This window comes from Odontesthes bonariensis, chromosome 4 (assembly GCF_027942865.1).
Source record: "Odontesthes bonariensis isolate fOdoBon6 chromosome 4, fOdoBon6.hap1, whole genome shotgun sequence".
In the NCBI taxonomy this organism is placed as follows: domain Eukaryota; kingdom Metazoa; phylum Chordata; class Actinopteri; order Atheriniformes; family Atherinopsidae; genus Odontesthes; species Odontesthes bonariensis.
Genome location: NC_134509.1, coordinates 22,308,454 through 22,325,524, shown reverse-complemented (window position 1 = coordinate 22,325,524; position 17,071 = coordinate 22,308,454). Strand labels below are relative to the sequence as shown.

Below are 17,071 nucleotides of genomic sequence, written 5' to 3'. Positions count from 1 at the left end.
GAATCCGTAACTTAAGAACGTAATAAAGATCATTTAACACGTGTTCCTTCTTTGCAGCAGCTGCTGACATCAACATGGCTGTTTTGCTGTGATCTAAAGTACTGATATGAGTCTTAACTTCCTAATCAGTAACACTCTCTATGCTGGTCATTTGATGCCACGTGTTGGTTGCGGATGCACCCTACAGTTTTTTGGCATTTTCTTTTGCAATATACAGTAAAAACATGACACAACAAAATTACAAATCCATCATGATCAGTGCTGTGTGATCACAGCCTCATACACACTGATACACTCAGAATTCAATTATGATATGAAACAGACCCAAAGACTCAAGGTCATGAAATGGGACCCAATCCTGATCGGAGTGACTGTAAAAAATAGGAATCGGGACCAACCTAGTCAACAACCTGCTCCATGACCTGGGCCAAAGAGTCTTTTCGCAGTGGAATCAGTGGCTACACCTTTCTTATTATCTCTGAACAGTCTGGGTCAGAAATATATGAGAAATTAAATTGTTTCTTCTCACATTTAAATGATTTTATGCTAACGGAAAGCATGTAAAGCTTACATTTGCTTGTCTGTGTATGAAATGTTTTTAAAAAATGGTTTGTCTCATAGGGCCTTCCATAGACTTTCTACTATTGTGGCAAAACGTGTCAGATCACCTCTGCCCGGGCATTTTTTAAGGTCCCCAATCAGTTGCTTTTTCAAAGCACATGCAGTCTCACTGTAATGAACACTGAATGAAGCCATTGGTGGAGTTCCCCTCCAAACTGGAGGAATGTACCAGTTCCATGCGTTTGGATCGTACTCCATCACATCTGAGAGCTTTGTGATGTTGGCCTCCTTCATCCCTTCATCCCTCTGGATTATCACATTGAGCTGTTGTACCAACTCCTTATCTCCTTCCTTCTCAACAGCAGACACCCCAGACTTGTCAACATGTACAAAATGACACAGCGGCTTCTCGCCTCCACTTTTCAGCCTTGTGAAAACACGAAGCACCTCCGTCAAGATGTCTGTCTCTGTGGAGCTGTCCTTGGAAACACTGACAATTGCGATGTCGCTGAGTGCCACAGCGAGGCTCGCTACTTCTTTGTCACGTTCGTGGCTGTGATCATCTTCGACCATCTGATGTGGCTTCAGTCCTTCTGTGTCAATGACAATGACGCAGTCACAGCCCAGCTCCCTCCTGACATCTTTGCTGACACTGATTAGCTGTATGAATGCCCCTCTGGTGCATGTTCCTTTGCTGACGGCAAACCTGAGCCCAAACATGGTGTTGAGCAGAGTCGATTTTCCTGAGTTTTCAGCCCCAATGACTGTGATGACTTTGAGCTTACTGTTGTCTTGCATGATGTAATGAAGCTCAGTAAGCACATCCCTAATCCATTTCATGGGGATGTTTGCTGCATCCCCATCAACAAGCTCAAGAGGGAAACCATCCAGCAGCATCTGTGCACACAGTGCCGGGAACTGTTCCATGGTTTTTCTCTGTTTGAAGAACTCTGGCAGGCTACTCGCACATGCATACAGCTGCCCGCACTCTCGGAAAAAGTGGTCTACTCGTAAAGAGCAAACAGAAATTAGCTTGTCAATTGCTGCGATTTTTTCTGGGTTTTTAGGAGACTTCTGGTTCAGCTCTTTGTATCGATCCTGCAAAGGTGACAGCTGATACCGGGACAGATCACCGAGTTCCATTTCCAGCCATTTGAGGAAAAAGTAGCGCTGCGATGCGGTACCCACACCTTGAAAGAATCTTAACATCACAGCTGAGGCATCAAATCTTTGCTGCTTCTTTTTGAGCTCTTTTTCTTTTTTTTTTAACCATTTGCGGTAGTCCTCTGTATTTTGGCTGCCAACTTTGCGCAGTCTCCAGTTCTCCATCTCCACCCATGAAAGTGCTTTCCAGGTGTGTCCCTGTGAAGGCAGCTCTTGGTCTTTGAACTCTGAGGTTGTGGCAACATGTGTAGTGATGTTTTTAGCTTTCTTTCCGGCACTCTGGCATTCATCACTATCCTCATCAATCAGGATCTCACAGCAGCGCGCTGTTTCAGCCAGATCTGCGAGCGACACTTTGTCTGGGCTGCTCTCAAGTATCTGAGTGACTGATTCCTGGAGAGCCTTAAGCAGTTCTGTTTCGGTCCTATTATTCAGACTCAAATTCTTTGTTTTGAAGCTTGGTTCCAAGGTCATCATTTTGAGTATAGAGCTTTTGCCTTGTCTGCTGCAAATCAAAATGACTTTTGCTTTCCCTTGTTTTCCTTGAAGAGTCTTGAAGTAATCAACCTCTGATTCATCACAGAAGACGTAAACAGCTGTAGATGTCCGATAGAGAAATGAGAACTGCTGGTCACAGGCCCTGATGTCTCCTCTGAGGTTAGCAACAGCCAGTGGTTCCGAGAATCTGTCCGTGTTTCTGTTTCCACACGGGAGGTACCAGCTGATTTCAACAAGCCCGGCTGAAATTCTTCTGGGCACATCTCCACGCGCCAAGTCAAAATGATAAAACCTGTCATGGTGCTGCTCGGCGTTACTTAGCAGTTTGTTTAACGTCTGAGACTTGGACAAGAATGTCTTCCCCAGCCTAACAAAAGATATCAGAGGAATATCAAAGAGCACAAGTCTCTCCTCACAGCTTGTCTTTCTGAATGCTTGTTGTGAAGGTCTGAAGGATCTAACGATTTCCCGCATGGACCATAGCATCATCGTGAGTTTTCTTGTTTCACTGTTAGGCAGCAAGAGCGGCACAGAAAACTGGCAGAGTGCCATTTTCTGAGCTAAATCCTGCTGTAAAAAGCTGTCTGAGCAGAGAAACAATGCAGTTATCAGGTCCAAGGGGTGGATAACCTTCTCCTTCTCTGTGTCCACAACACTCGATACACTTCTAGCATTCGTGTTTGACATCAAAACACTCTTTAAAAAAGCCTCAGGAAGGGATTTTGCTGTTTCCGATTTTCTCTCTGATATGTCATTTTGAGTGATCTCCAGGAAATCACTAACTGAGAGCTTGTTGTCATACTGGTCTTCAAGTCCGATCTTTGACAGCACCTCCCTGAGACATGGCTCTGTCAAAAGAAAAGAAAAATGTAATTAATGTACAGGTTCTGCTTATCCGTCATTCATTCATGCATTCATTAAACATGAGCACTACTACTACTTCCACTAATAGTTATTTTGGGTTTGTCTCTGACCGTATACATATTTTATCTTCGTGAAAATGTAGCCATAGATCACTGAAAATAGGTATGCACACACACACACACACACACACACACACATATATATATATGTATATATATATATTGGCCAAAACATATATATTATATAATATTTTGCTTGACCAATGAAGTACTGGAAAGTCATTGAGCAGGTAATACTTTAATAGGCTAAAAACGCTTTTGAGAATGTTCTTTTTCACAAAAATGATGGTTCTCATGTTAAAGGTTGTGATAAAGTTTGGTTAATTGATGCCTATTTAAAGACAGTGTGATGTAAGACAGAAATACTAGTCCAATCAGTATTGACTATCCACCAAATTATTATTTTTAACATCAATATTGGCCAACAATTACACTATCAGTACATCCCTAATGAAAACAAATGGGGGGTTTTGGGGGGCGTGGACATGAATTTTGTGTAGAGAGTTTTTAGTATTTTTCTCTGAGTATTTTTAAAAAATTGATGAAGCAGTTTTGTTGGAGTGAGAAGCCCTTATCTGTTTGAGCTGTGTCATTCTTTAAAATTTCCAATCTCCATTAGGAGAGCTCAGGGTTGTTTATTATTGTTTTGCTTTTGTCATTTCAGGCTCCGGTGATCTCAGACAAATTAAACTGCTGTTGTTAAAGGACAAGACCGTTTTTTTGACATTGGGCCCTTGATTTCACATTACAACATGATGTTCTACTCACCCCTGCTTGTTGTTGGTAATTTTGAGCTGTTCCGAAGATATTCCAGAGGCGTCTGGCTGCTCTCTTGAGATATTCGGCCATGAAATGGTTTCCTATGGGCAACGTTATACAGGCACAAACTATGCTGTTTATAATTTATTAATTACTGTACACTAGCACTGATAACGTGGAGGTGCGTCGCTTACTTAAAAAAATCCGGGTTACTGTAATTTTGATTTTTTGTCGTAAAGTGGGTGTTACTGACGTCATCGTCGTGCTACTACCACAGACAGCCCACAGACCTGCTGCCTATTTATTCATTCGGCTAAAATTCAAAATTACAGTAACCCGGATTTTTTTAAGTAAGCGACGCACCTCCACGTTATCAGTGCTAGTGTACAGTAATTAATAAATTATAAACAGCGTAGTTTGTGCCTGTATAACGTTGCCCATAGGAAACCGTTTCATGGCCGAATATCTCAAGAGAGCAGCCAGACGCCTCTCGAATATCTTCGGAACAGCTCCAAATGACCAACAACAAGCAGGGGTGAGTAGAACATCATGTTATAATGTGAAATCAAGGGCCCAATGTCAAAAAAACGGTCTTGTCCTTTAATTAAACAGCTGCACGTTCTTGGAAGTGGAAAAAGAGGAGGGGGTAACACTCTGGGCCAGGGATGCAGCACTACATATGTTACCATGCTGCAAACTGTCATGGGAGATCCTGCTAAATATTGCAGTGATATCCACCCAGCTTGTCAGATAGTCAAGCAGACTTGGAGGCAGAACTAGCATAATCTTTACACTTCCAGCAAAGCACAGAGCCTGCAAAACATCGCTCCAAATATAAACTGTGCAAAATTTATTTTAATATGCAAGAAGAAACAAAAAGTAGCTTTAGGGCCAATGCAGTTTTAGATTATTAGATTATTCCAACATCTCACCTGTGTGAACAGTTATAGAAACTGCTTTACTGCACATGTCCTTCAGCACTGTTGAAACAGAGAACTTGTACTCTGTGTCTGCCTTTAAACCAGAGAACATCTTGTAGCAGTCTTTGGTGTGGATTACTCGGGGCTCTTCTCCTGGACTTGTGACTTTGATGAGAAATTGATGTGGAATTCTCTCCATGTTTTCTCCTTTGGTCCATTGTAACGACAGAGACGTAGAGTCTGAATGTCTTTTGGTTAAATGTCGAGGGGGCGGCACCGCTACAAGAGAGGAGTCACTGGTAAATGTATCAATTTGCCAAATGAAATATGATTAGTGAACAGGATTCCTGAATTTTACCTGTGCAAACACGTGCTGTGACCCACTGGCTTAGATTTCCAGCTTCATCTTCTGTTGCCACACTGAACAGATGCTGTTGTCCGTGCTGAAGGTTGTTAATTTCAATTTTGCAAACATCTTCAATGACTAAGGAACTCTCCTCCTCAATGAAAGACGTCCATTTTATTCTGAAGCGTTTTGGTCCCTCTAGTTCCAGCGGGCATCCCCAGCTCAGGACCACAGAGTTTGGCTTCACTGAGTGGAACGTGATGTTACCAGGAGGGGGCACTGCTGGCCAACATAAGACAGAGCAACAAGTCATTCTGTTCCACCTCTACACTCATACAAGAAAGCAAGCGAAATGTAGCAAGCCCAAGCTGTGAGACGAATTTCATCATATCTAATTTTACCAACAGGAGCCAGTACATACTCTTGTCATGAAAACAGGATATCAGCGAATGAATGTGACAAATCTGAAGTTTTTAATGGACTTTTGGGATCAGATTTTAAGGTGGACTGCAGGCATTGCATTTGTGAGTTACTTAAAACTAGTTTGGCAGTTTGTATCTTACTCCAGAGATGAAGAAATATTAACAGGTAAATGCAGCCAACAACACACCTGACTGCAGATAAACTACAAAGCATTTTTATACAACGTCTTTATCATGACTCCTTGAAGGATGTCACATGCCTGTGAATAGATAACAACAAAGAACCTCAAACTTCCTTGTTTCCTAGTTGGTCTGATGGGATTATCTGATTAAACTTTATTGCTTTCAAAAGGTTTCATTGAAGCAGTTATTTTCTATGTTTTTCAATTGATTCAATTCAAATTGCTTAAATCAAGTGAAAATGCTTAATCAGCTGAAGAACTTTGAACTCATAAGTTCAGTAACTCAGAGTCACTGAAGTGCAATATAAAACAGTTAAAATGTCAGTCACCTGCATGGGTCTGTCCAAGGTCCTCACCACCAGGCATCTATAACAAAACAGTAACATTTATTACAGATGCAGCACAGCACCATTATGAAATATCACACACACAGTTTTTTACACATTTTTATATTTTCACCTGATGCTGTGCCCTCTGTGAAATGACATCATGTCCGCTGTGATTTCGCTGCACGCAAATGCTGCAAATCTTCATCAGATCGGTCCTACAAAAGAAATCCGGAGACATCTGAAGGTGTTGGCAGCGTCTTCTCTCAAAATCAAGGCTCAAATCTATGAGAATGTGTCTCGGCAGCAGTTTTTGGTGCTGCCGGGCATCAGACTCGCAAAAGGAATTGTTACAGGTCAGGCAGGTCTTCACTGCAGCAGTCTGATTACAAGTGTCACACATCACCTCATCGTGTCTGTTAAGAGAACAAGAAGGTGGAGCAATTAATCACCAAATAACAAAGATAAATAAAATATATACATATTACTGAGGCTCTCAGCATTAAAGGCTGACTGATGAGGCTCTCAAAATGAACTCAAATCTAAATAAACTTACAAACTACAATGGTTGGAATGGCCCAACAGTGTGAAAGAAATTAATAACCTCCGAACCAATAACCTGAAATATTAATCATAAAATAAAATGGTGTTTCAATCATTTCTTCACAAGTTAATACTTCATGTAAATGTTGCAGAATTAATTTACCTATTTATTTACTATAAAGGCATTTATTGCACACTGATGGGTTAATCAAACATTTTGAGCAGTCGCATCTTGTCACCAACGTGTGCATCATCAACAGTATACACGGTTATTGATTTATTCATTCTTAAAGGGGCTCACATGTCATCGTGTGAAGGTGGATCCTCACTGTATAGAGAATCTTTTGAATGTCCTGATGAATAATCAGAAGTTTCAGACGAGGCTGTGGACTTTGGATAGTCCCACCTAAGAGTGAAAGGCAAAACAAGAGAGAAGATCATCTTTTGTTCCTGCTATTACAAGATTAAGCAAGAAGGGAGCCACATGAGGTAGCTGACAAGGTTCTCATTTTTCAGGTTAAAAAGTGCAAACTTATTGCACTTTTCGAAATACACCAAGTTTGTCTGGATGTGGAAGTAAATTAAGCCACTATTTGTCCTCATTTACAAACATTTAAATCACACTTTTGCCCTCTAAGATTACTTCAGATGAGCTATTGAACTTGAGTGTGAGCTTTAACAATGTGGCATGCAGTCCTGCTTATTATTGTTTCTCCTGTCTGAAACAATTCAGCTCATCTTTTGAAACCTCTCATAATGACAATGACATCAGAACAAGTACAATAAAGAAGCACGAATATGTCACTAATCTGCATTTTTCAGCAGAAATAAGCTTTTTTTTTTTTACAGTAATGTGACAAGTTGTTGACTGATGTGCTCATGGTAACTTTTTTTACAGTGCTGCTTCCTATGCTTGACTGTTGTAGTGCCAGCAAGATATTTCAGATCAATTACATATTATTTTGGTTGAAGTAGAGTGAATTTCACCTGCTGCGGGTGGCATCTTTAGGGGCTCCGGGATCAGTTCTTAGCACTGGATATGCACCAGATGGAGGACATTGTGCTATGAACCTGTAACTCATCACACACAAAGCACAACATCCATATATACTGGTGTATGAGTTTTCAGATTGTCTTGTTGATTAGGTAAGTACAGCATGATGTCTGACAAACTGTGTTTTTATGCTAGAACCCACCTGGAAGTGTCCAAAGGACAGGCCACATGGCTGCCCCAGTATTTGGGTATCCCACACGATACTTCACTTTCAAGACAAAAGTTGAAAAAAAGCCAAGATGCATAAATTCTGAAAACACTCGTCAGCCAAGAATAGTTTTAGAAAAAATTGGAGCTGCTGGGGATAAACGTGAAGATGACTTGTGATGAATTTAACAGTCTGGCTCACGTTTTGTTGGCAAAATGAGGAGGAATGTCCTTTGAAGACAGGTCTGACTCAGTCTCGTAGAGAGAATAGTCATCTGGTCTCTCCAGTCTGAAAATATGACAACATCAAGTGATCATTCGCTGAACACCTTTTTGAGCAGCAACCATGACAGCTTTGCAATTACCACACACAGCAGGCGTGTCAAGATTACACACTGAAGTGCTATTCGGAGGTTGCAGATTGGGTGGTACAACACACAGAAGAGCAAACATTTACACCAGAATTTAGAGCAATGACTAAATGATACCATTATTGGCCGTTTCTTATCCTAAATGCAGTTTGATTAATGTCTTAGAGGCTGATACAGGTTTACTTTAGGGATTATAGACCTCAGTTTTAAGTCTGTGTAAATTCTTAGTCAATCTGTTCAGGATAAAAGTCTGGGTGCCTGATTAATGCTCTTTGGATTAATATTGCTTACATTTCACTGGAAAAATAAATCAAACAAATCTAAATGAAATACACTAAATTAAACAAGAGGTATCTCATTGGAACTGCCTGCTTTTTTTATGCTGAAAACTGTGTTTCAGACGGGCGTCCCTTGAAGGCCTTGGTGTGTTGAACAAGACAGCTCCTTTTCACTGGGAAAAAAGTCACTTCTCAGCAAAAGAATATGATCTTACAAGAAGGCAACAGGACTAACGGTATCCACCCTGTTTCACATTGACAAGCTTTTTCATTCTAAGTCTGAAAATAAAATGTGAAAGCTCTGAATTTCTTTGAGAAGTATCTTACCGTGTGCCTTTGAATGCCAAAGGATGTTCAATAGATGATTCAGACCTCGCACACAATGATCCACTGGATTTTGACCACGCTGGCTTCAATCTGAAATTCATTTAACAATCTTAATAAATATTTGTGTAATCACACCTATCGAACTAAAACATCAGCTTTATGAGCCCTTTGGCACATGTTTTTATGACCTCTCTTGTATCTTTGGGATTTTACTCGTGATGTAATTCTTTAAAGCAAGACTACATGAAAATGACCATTTTAATGTCATTAAACTTGGTTGATGGCTGAAACATGGACAAAGGAAAAAAAACAACAACACTGCATTCAGGACTTGTCCTTTTGTTGTGATTTAAGGCTGAAATCTATGTACATGTGTAAGTATGTGGACCACAGTTTTTCACTGGAAACACGTGATTTAAAGGGTTAACATGATTATTGAATACGCCAATAATATTCCACACATTAAACATACGTTAATCCACATGGAGTTTAGAGGAGAATTTAGATTCTATTAATTACTCTATATAAGGGTTACATTAAAGTGTAAATGGATTCAATATCCCATCTTACTGCTTTTTTATGTCAAGTGGGATGTCCTTTGCTGATGTCTCCGTCTGAGAACCAGAAAATATCAAAGCTGCTGCCTTCGCCCTGAAACAATATGAGCGCTCGATTATCATAAATGTCAATATACGTCAAAAGAATGTGTGTGTGTGAAGATTAGCTATGAAATATTGTCTTGTGTTTCACTCTTAGATTTGAAACAGGTCAATACTCCAAATTATGTCTGTATGAAAAACAAACAGGTGGCCTTAAATTTTTGTTTCTATTTAGATGTTTAATGGACTAAAAATAGCTGATATCCTGTAAAAGTTAGAGGTAGGGGTGTCCAAGAGCCATTCGGCACATGCATTTTATGACCTCTCTTGTATTTTTCAGTCATTCGTATCATCATGTAAAATAAAGCATGTGAACAGAAAATTGAGAGAATATTTGCATTTATGGCGTACGGACATGATGACAGTGTCCGAGAAACTATTCCTCTGAATTATTTCATGAATGTGTGTGTGTGAGTTTCTGATATCTTACCATGTGCCTTTAAAAGCCAAAGGATGCTCAATCGACGATTCAGACCTCACACACAATGATCCACTGGACGATGATGTCTTCAGTCTGAAAGTGGTTTTATCATTTTAATCAAATATGTATCTGTTTGACACACAGATTTAGTCATTTTCTTGTCCATACAGTTTTTCAGCCCTGTTATTTGAAATGATGGAAACTCTTTTCTTCCTGGTCATTTGTTGGCACTTAAAAACGTCTTGTTTCAGAAGACTTAAAAACCAGCCCAAATGTCATTAAACCACATTAAACCACAGTTTACGTCTTCAGCTGGGCATTTACAATAAGATTAAGCATAGGTTGGTGTCTAGGCAGAGTATGTGGACCACAGTTAATCCACATGGAGTTCAATGGGAGACTTTAGATGATTTTAATCACTCTATCTAAGGGTAACGTTACATTAAATGTCAGAACATATTGAACCTGCTGCCTTCACCATAAAACAATATAAGCTTTCAATTACATTTATGTTAATTCAATATATATATGGCTAACTGGCGACCATGTTAAGTGTACAGACACAATGACAGTGTCAAACATCTTATCTTACTCTTGGAAAATGTGAAACTATTCCTCTGAATTATTTCATGCATGTGTGTGTGTGAGTTTCTGATATCTTACGGTGTGCCTTTAAAAGCCAAAGGATGCTCAATAGACGATTCAGACCTGGCACTCAAAGATCCACAGGACGATAATGTCTTCAGTCTGAAAGTGGTTTTATCATTTTAATCAAATATGTATCTGACACACAAATTTAGTCTTTTTCTTGTCCATGCAGTTTTTCAGCCCTGTTATTTGAAATGATGGAAACTCTTTTCGTCCTGGTCATTTGCTGGCACTTAAAAACAGACCAAATTTCATTAAACCACATTAAACCACAGTTTGCGTCTTCAGCTGGGCATTTACAATAAGATTAAGCACAGGTGGGTGTCTAGGCAGAGTATGTGGACCACAGTTTTTTACTGGAAAAACTAAAAGCACATGATTTAAAGGGCTGACTGAAACTAGACTGAAACAAGACTATATGTATATATACCATACTCCCTCTGTTTGAATATGGTGATGTCATCTATAAAAATGGCTTTCAAGTGTGCCCTTAACTGCCTGGATGCTATCTTACCGTGTGCCTTTAAAAGCCAAAGGATGCTCAATAGACGATTCAGACCTCGCACTCAAAGATCCACAGGACGATAATGTCTTCAGTCTGAAAGTGGTTTTATCATTTTAATTAAACATATATCTGTTTGCACACAGAATTAGTCATTTTCTTGTCCATGCAGTTTTTCAGCCCTGTTATTTGAAATGATGGAAACTCTTTTCGTCCTGGTCATTTGTTGACACTTAAAAACAACTTTCAGTCTCGTTTCATACAACTTAAAAATGAAATGTCATTAAACCACATTAAACCACAGTTTACGTCTTCAGCTGGGCATTTACAATAAGATTAAGCATAGGTTGGTGTCTAGGCAGAGCATGTGGACCACAGTTAATCCACATGGTGTTCAATGGGAGACTTTAGATGATTTTAATCACTCTATCTAAGGGTAACATTACATTAAATGTAAGAACATATTGAACCTGCTGCCTTCACCATAAAACAATATAAGCTTTCTATTACATTTATGTTAATTCAATATATATATGGCTAACTGGCGACCATGTTTAGTGACAAACATCTTATCTTACTCTTGGAAAATGTGAAACTATTCCTCTAGATTATTTTATGAATGTGTGTGTGTGAGTTTCTGATATCTTACCGTGTGCCTTTAAAAGCCAAAGGATGCTCAATAGACGATTCAGACCTCGCACTCAAAGATCCACCGGACTTTGGTATTTTCAATCTGAAAACATTATGTGAATAAAACCTTGCCACACAAATTTCACCATATACTTTAATTTCTCGGTCCCAAAATGATTTAAAAAACATTTTAAAACTCGTCCTACTCTGTGTCCTTCTCCTTTGAGCCAGCAGAGCTCCCCGATGATTCATTGTGGAGGAATTTAGACACGATATTCTTTACATTCACCCTGCAGAGTATGAAGAGTAAAATCATTATCTGACAATGCACCAAATTGACTTTGACTTTGAAATGTGAAGAACAAATTAATAGCTAAACAACCAGTTGAAGAGATTAACAAAAGAGCAGTTATAGTTATAGTAGTAAGTTTTTGGCTCTTACTTTTCAGTTTCGTCTTTCAAAAGATCCATAATTCCTTTTGACTGATGTCTCAGATAAACCTTACACCATCCAGCTTTGGGTCATTCAGGTGCTGAGTTATTAGAGATAATCACCACCCTGCAGATGTAACAACAATCTAGAATCCTAGAATTATAATGAGTGATGTAAAGACTCAGAGGTGATATCTAATTAACTTGACGCAGGGCTGTAATAAAGCAGTGAATTATGTTCCCGCATATTACAGCATACAACGTTGTAAAGTTTATCAGGGGGCATTGAAGTTCAATTGTGCACCAGCTCATTCAAATGAATGAAAGTCTTCTGTGAATGCACTCTTCTTTTGAGATCAACAGTTTTTCTATGATATTCAGGTTGGAGAATTATTTTTTAATAGAAAGATATTCAGCTTGTGCTTTTTTTTATCTGTTTTTTTATCTTTATGTGAGTTTAGGATTGTCCTGCTGTTACAGAATCCATCATTTTTTTTCATTCTTAAGCTTTTGTGTAAGATGTGATGTTCACTTCCAGTTTGTGTGATGTTTAACTGATTCTATTCATCCCTCTATCAGAGAAATCATACCTCAGAGTAGTTCCCCTGAATGTTTCATGGTCTTCCAGCCTCACCTCCACCTATTCAGTCATTTTGAGCAAATTATTGAGAAAACAGATTCCTGAAAACATCTTTTGCATATTTTTACACTAAGATAAACTTAACCTCGCTTGGAATATTGAAACAATGAAGCTACAACTCTTGTGCTAAGATGAGTCCTTTCAGAATGTACATTTTTCTTCTACAATTTTACATCAATATCACCGCTTTGTCAGACGTTTTGGTAATCTCAAATGTTGTCGGAAGAGATCTTACATGTGGAGTAAAAACTTACCGACCAGAAACTCCCTCCTGGAGTCAGACAGCTCCCGCTGAGTGAGCTGAGTTGTATGTGGGAGAGTTAGATAGAAGGAGAAAGAAAGAGTGGACTTTGGATTGTATAAAATCATTTAAGAATCCCATTGGCAAAGTTACAGGCCTCTCCCTCATATGTGCGATATGAAACTAGATAGCGTGCCTGCTGGAGGCTGGGATTTCACAGAGCAAGGTGCATCACAGCATGCCATCAGTGCTATTACTGTCAGGGTTTGTTTTTTAAATCTAACATACGTGTGCATGTGTCCAAGTTGCACAGATGATAAAATGACAATAACATTGGAACTTTTCACACTTTTTTTGTGCACACTTCTTGATAAATAACTTTGAATGATTTCAATTAAGGTATGTGGGAGAGCATAAGAATAAGAATCAGCCTTATTCCAGCATTACATCTTTCTATTTTGCTTTGTATTGTTTCTAACTTAATGTTCAAGGTTAAAGTTCATCTAATAGTGTTCCGGAGAGCTTTTATTTATTTTGGGTGTCTCTGTTCTCAAGTGTCTTCATAAATGTTCAGTGGGGTGAAGGTCACACTGTGGAGCACAGCTCACAAGCTGTATTATTATTATCCTAAATCTCCCTGATCATTTCCAGGTTGTGATCTCATGCATTTATGCCCCATTGCACAAAAGCTATATCATTCACATTGTGTGCGTCAGTATATACAAATACATTACAAGTATGTGAGCTGGAGACTCTCAGACTTATATTCTACCTTTCTGAGAGTTGATGAGTGCACATGGAGCTGCTCCCACACAGCAATGTGGTAAAACCAAGAACTCACCTCCTACCTGCACGAGTGGGTGGAGTAGTAGAGATTCAGGAAAGGCAGACAAATGTATAAAACAGAAACACACACAGAGACACAGTTTGCTTATTTCCGCCCATGTGGGATGACTATTACAGCCAAGGCTGACCGTCACAGTCGGAGTCCATCCATTCCATGTGTAGAAAGCAAATAAAGACAAAGTGTTTTTAAAAAAAAAAAGAGTTATGCAAGCAAGAAATGTAGCATGTGGTATTCATTTTCTTAAAGAAAAAAGTAAAGCAAAAATATTCCCAATGTTTTTGTAACATACAGAAAGCTTATCTGCCCTGACATGACAAATCAGACTCAATTTAGAAGCAACTGTCAAATTTCAACACAATTAACACTGTAGAAATGATCCCTTATCAGCACTTTTACTCGCTGCTTCTGCATCCCGAAATGAAAGACCTTAAAGAGTGAAAACGCAATGCACTTTAGTTTTTTTAAGTGACAGTATTTGTGTAAATAAACAATTAACCATGTGTATCTTTGTATAAAATTATTGCAAGTATCAATCTTCATTAACAAGGCAACCACGATCGTCAGAGAGTTAGTTGCATTTTTGTAAACTCCTGGCAGTTAATACTCTGTAATCATGTAAATCTTTTATAAGTCATACTTGTTGGATCAACAATCAACACTGTAGAGGAATCAGGAGACAAAAGCATAAACAATCAGTGCAAACAAAAACCATGTGTAGCCATGCCTTTCCTGCCCTTCTAAATTCTAAATATATAATGTGCAGTGAGAGTGTGCTCACCTCAGACATTCTTCAAACCATGTGTACCTATGTTTTTTAAAGCAAAGTAACGCTGATATGAGGTGGAAGCAGAGGAGGTCACATCATTTACCGTAAAACAAAAAACAGTTTTCACTGAATCGTCGCATTTTTTGTCTCATTGTCAGTTCTCACACACACTTTTTCATACATTTTTACAGTAAAATGTGGATGCTATGAATAACTGCAGCCTTTCATCACATTTAACTCATTCAAAACCTCTCTAGTGACACTTGAAAAAAGAAAACAAATATTTAGAGATTGTTTGAATTTTCTGGCACATAGGCTTCCCTCAGGGCAGTTTTAAGAAAGCAGCAAACATACCATGATCCATCTGTACATCTGAGTCCTCCTGCTGATCATCTCCACTCACACTGTTACAGGCTGTGTTTAGCATATAAAATAGGAGTTGTCGGTCCTCCCTTTGTTTAGTTGTGATGCAAACATCGTCTTGAACTGAGAATAACAAACTAGGAGTGTCTGCAGCCATTCATGTCTAAAAATGTGTGACAATCAGATTTGTGCTCATGCATGTTGTTTCTTGATGACTGAGATTTATAAGAGACTCCCATATGAACACACAGCTTTAGAAATCTGGCATACACACTGTTTTAATAATGAATCGACACAGTTATATGTATCCGGCCCCTGCTGTTACATGCTTATGTCTGTGTATGCATGTCTGTTTTCTTATTCATATGGTAAACCTCTTAATAGCAAATATGACATATGAAATCTTTTTTTGAATAGAAACAAGAAAAAACTACCCACAAGACCCTATTGAGTGCATATAATAAAAAACAAAACACAAGATGTGTGAAAACATGCTCCAACAAAGGCAAAGGCAGTCCTGGAGAGGTCTAAATAGCATATCTGCCTTTGTAAGTACCAAGCCAAATGATAGAAGAGAACCAGCCGTGATAGAATCAACCTTATGTAACACTCTTTTAATCTTTAATGTTGTAGATGAGTATCCTCTTCGTTCGAAGTGCAGTGCATGTAAAATTTTGATGTAATGAATAACTTCCTGTATCACCAAAACCACCCTTTCAAACAGTATGAATGGGACTCCATTACTGCTCTTAGAAAGCATTACCGTTAGAAACAGGGATAATAATGTGGTGTATGTGATGGGCAAAGGGGGCACCAGCACATGCTAAATAGCGTGTTTGTTTGTTTTATGGATGTTCATTATTAAGCTTTGGGAAAAGTGTGGGATGATCTCCCTCTAGTGGGCTCTCATGGTCAAACTCAGCAGAAGAATGATTTGGATGCTCTTGGATGGCACAGCTCTCTGTCGACTTATAGTCGGTGTATACACCATACTTAACAATCTTTCTATTTGCACTGTTCTGAACTTCATCTTACACGTAGTTAAACTCCACTCCAATTAAGTTCATAGACTTTTCTTACATTTGGAAAACTTCATCAGGACACAGAAAGATATTATGAAAGTTGTCCATGCGGGCCTACAAAGAAACACATGTTGATGTGATACTGCCACACTGAGTCTGAAGATGTACTGCTAAAGTCATCTTAGATGCTTTGCTGCCTGCATATTTTACACTGTTGTTTCACAAAGGCTATACAATTGGACAATCCAATGAAAAGCACCACGTCATCTCCAAAGTTTGATGTGACATAAGAAGGAAAATAGCCTACTTTTTACAAACGTGAAACAACCAGGCTATCAGATTAAGACTGGTGTCTTCCATTCACTCCAATGGCCAATGACTTTAATCCCAGTAGGTACGACTGAATCAATTGTTAAATTTATGGAAGATAAACATTATTAGTGCACGGTTTGATGGTTTGTATGTTAATACTATAAATAACTGTTTGACAGCATTGTCTCCTCTCCTTTGAAGAGGTATAATAAAGTGTCTGATGCTGTAGGAGAGATAACACAAATCAACGAGGCACTTTTTCAGCTCTCCACACGTAGTAAATTCCAGATTATTTCTGTAAAATGGAAACCTTTTATTAGTGGGAAGTGTGCAGAAGTATGTACTGAAGGTGTGTGTGAGAAGGTTGGTCCATGACTGCTCTGAAAAAATGTTTTGCTAAGTGACAAGTTAAAATCCATGTAACCTACATGCAGGTTTACCCAGCAGAGCTGGACTGTAACAAAATGAGCTGTAATACTTACTTTACCTATCAGTAGTTTTAATGTTTTGGCTTATTGGTGTATGTTTGCATAGACTCAGCCATGTTGGATGATCCAAGTTGAGCCGCAAGTCCTCCACAATAAAAATAGAAAGTTGTGGTCAAGGGTACAAAATGGGATATGGGGATACATGTTTCAAAGGAAAGAAAACCCAGGAGAGACCAATGATATGCATGAGAGATTACTCTCACAGTGTAAGAGGGACCCTGTGGTTTGGGAGGAGGAGGCCTGGTAGCCTCAGCTGCTGCAGGCATCTATCACAGAAAA

At 38.9% G+C, this 17,071-nt stretch overlaps 1 protein-coding gene across 1 annotated transcript; it reads right to left on the bottom strand.

The window, feature by feature from the left end:
* Positions 1 to 615: 615 nt before the first annotated feature.
* On the bottom strand, positions 616 to 5,024 carry LOC142378155 (up-regulator of cell proliferation-like). Its single transcript, XM_075462383.1, has 2 exons — positions 4,838 to 5,024; positions 616 to 3,071 (listed from the first exon to the last, which is right to left on the bottom strand). The coding sequence occupies exons 1-2, from the start codon at positions 5,022 to 5,024 to the stop codon at positions 616 to 618; spliced, it is 2,643 nt and encodes an 880-aa protein (XP_075318498.1).
* Positions 5,025 to 17,071: the final 12,047 nt, after the last annotated feature.

Bases quoted from the DNA above. Each gene is read 5' to 3' on its own strand.
- LOC142378155 (XM_075462383.1), bottom strand. From the start codon at position 5,024: ATGGAGAGAATTCCACATCAATTTCTCATCAAAGTCACAAGTCCAGGA. The intron at 3,072-4,837 runs GTGAGATGTTGG...TTCTTTTGACAG, and splicing joins TTCTATAACTGTTCACACAG to AGCCATGTCTCAGGGAGGTG.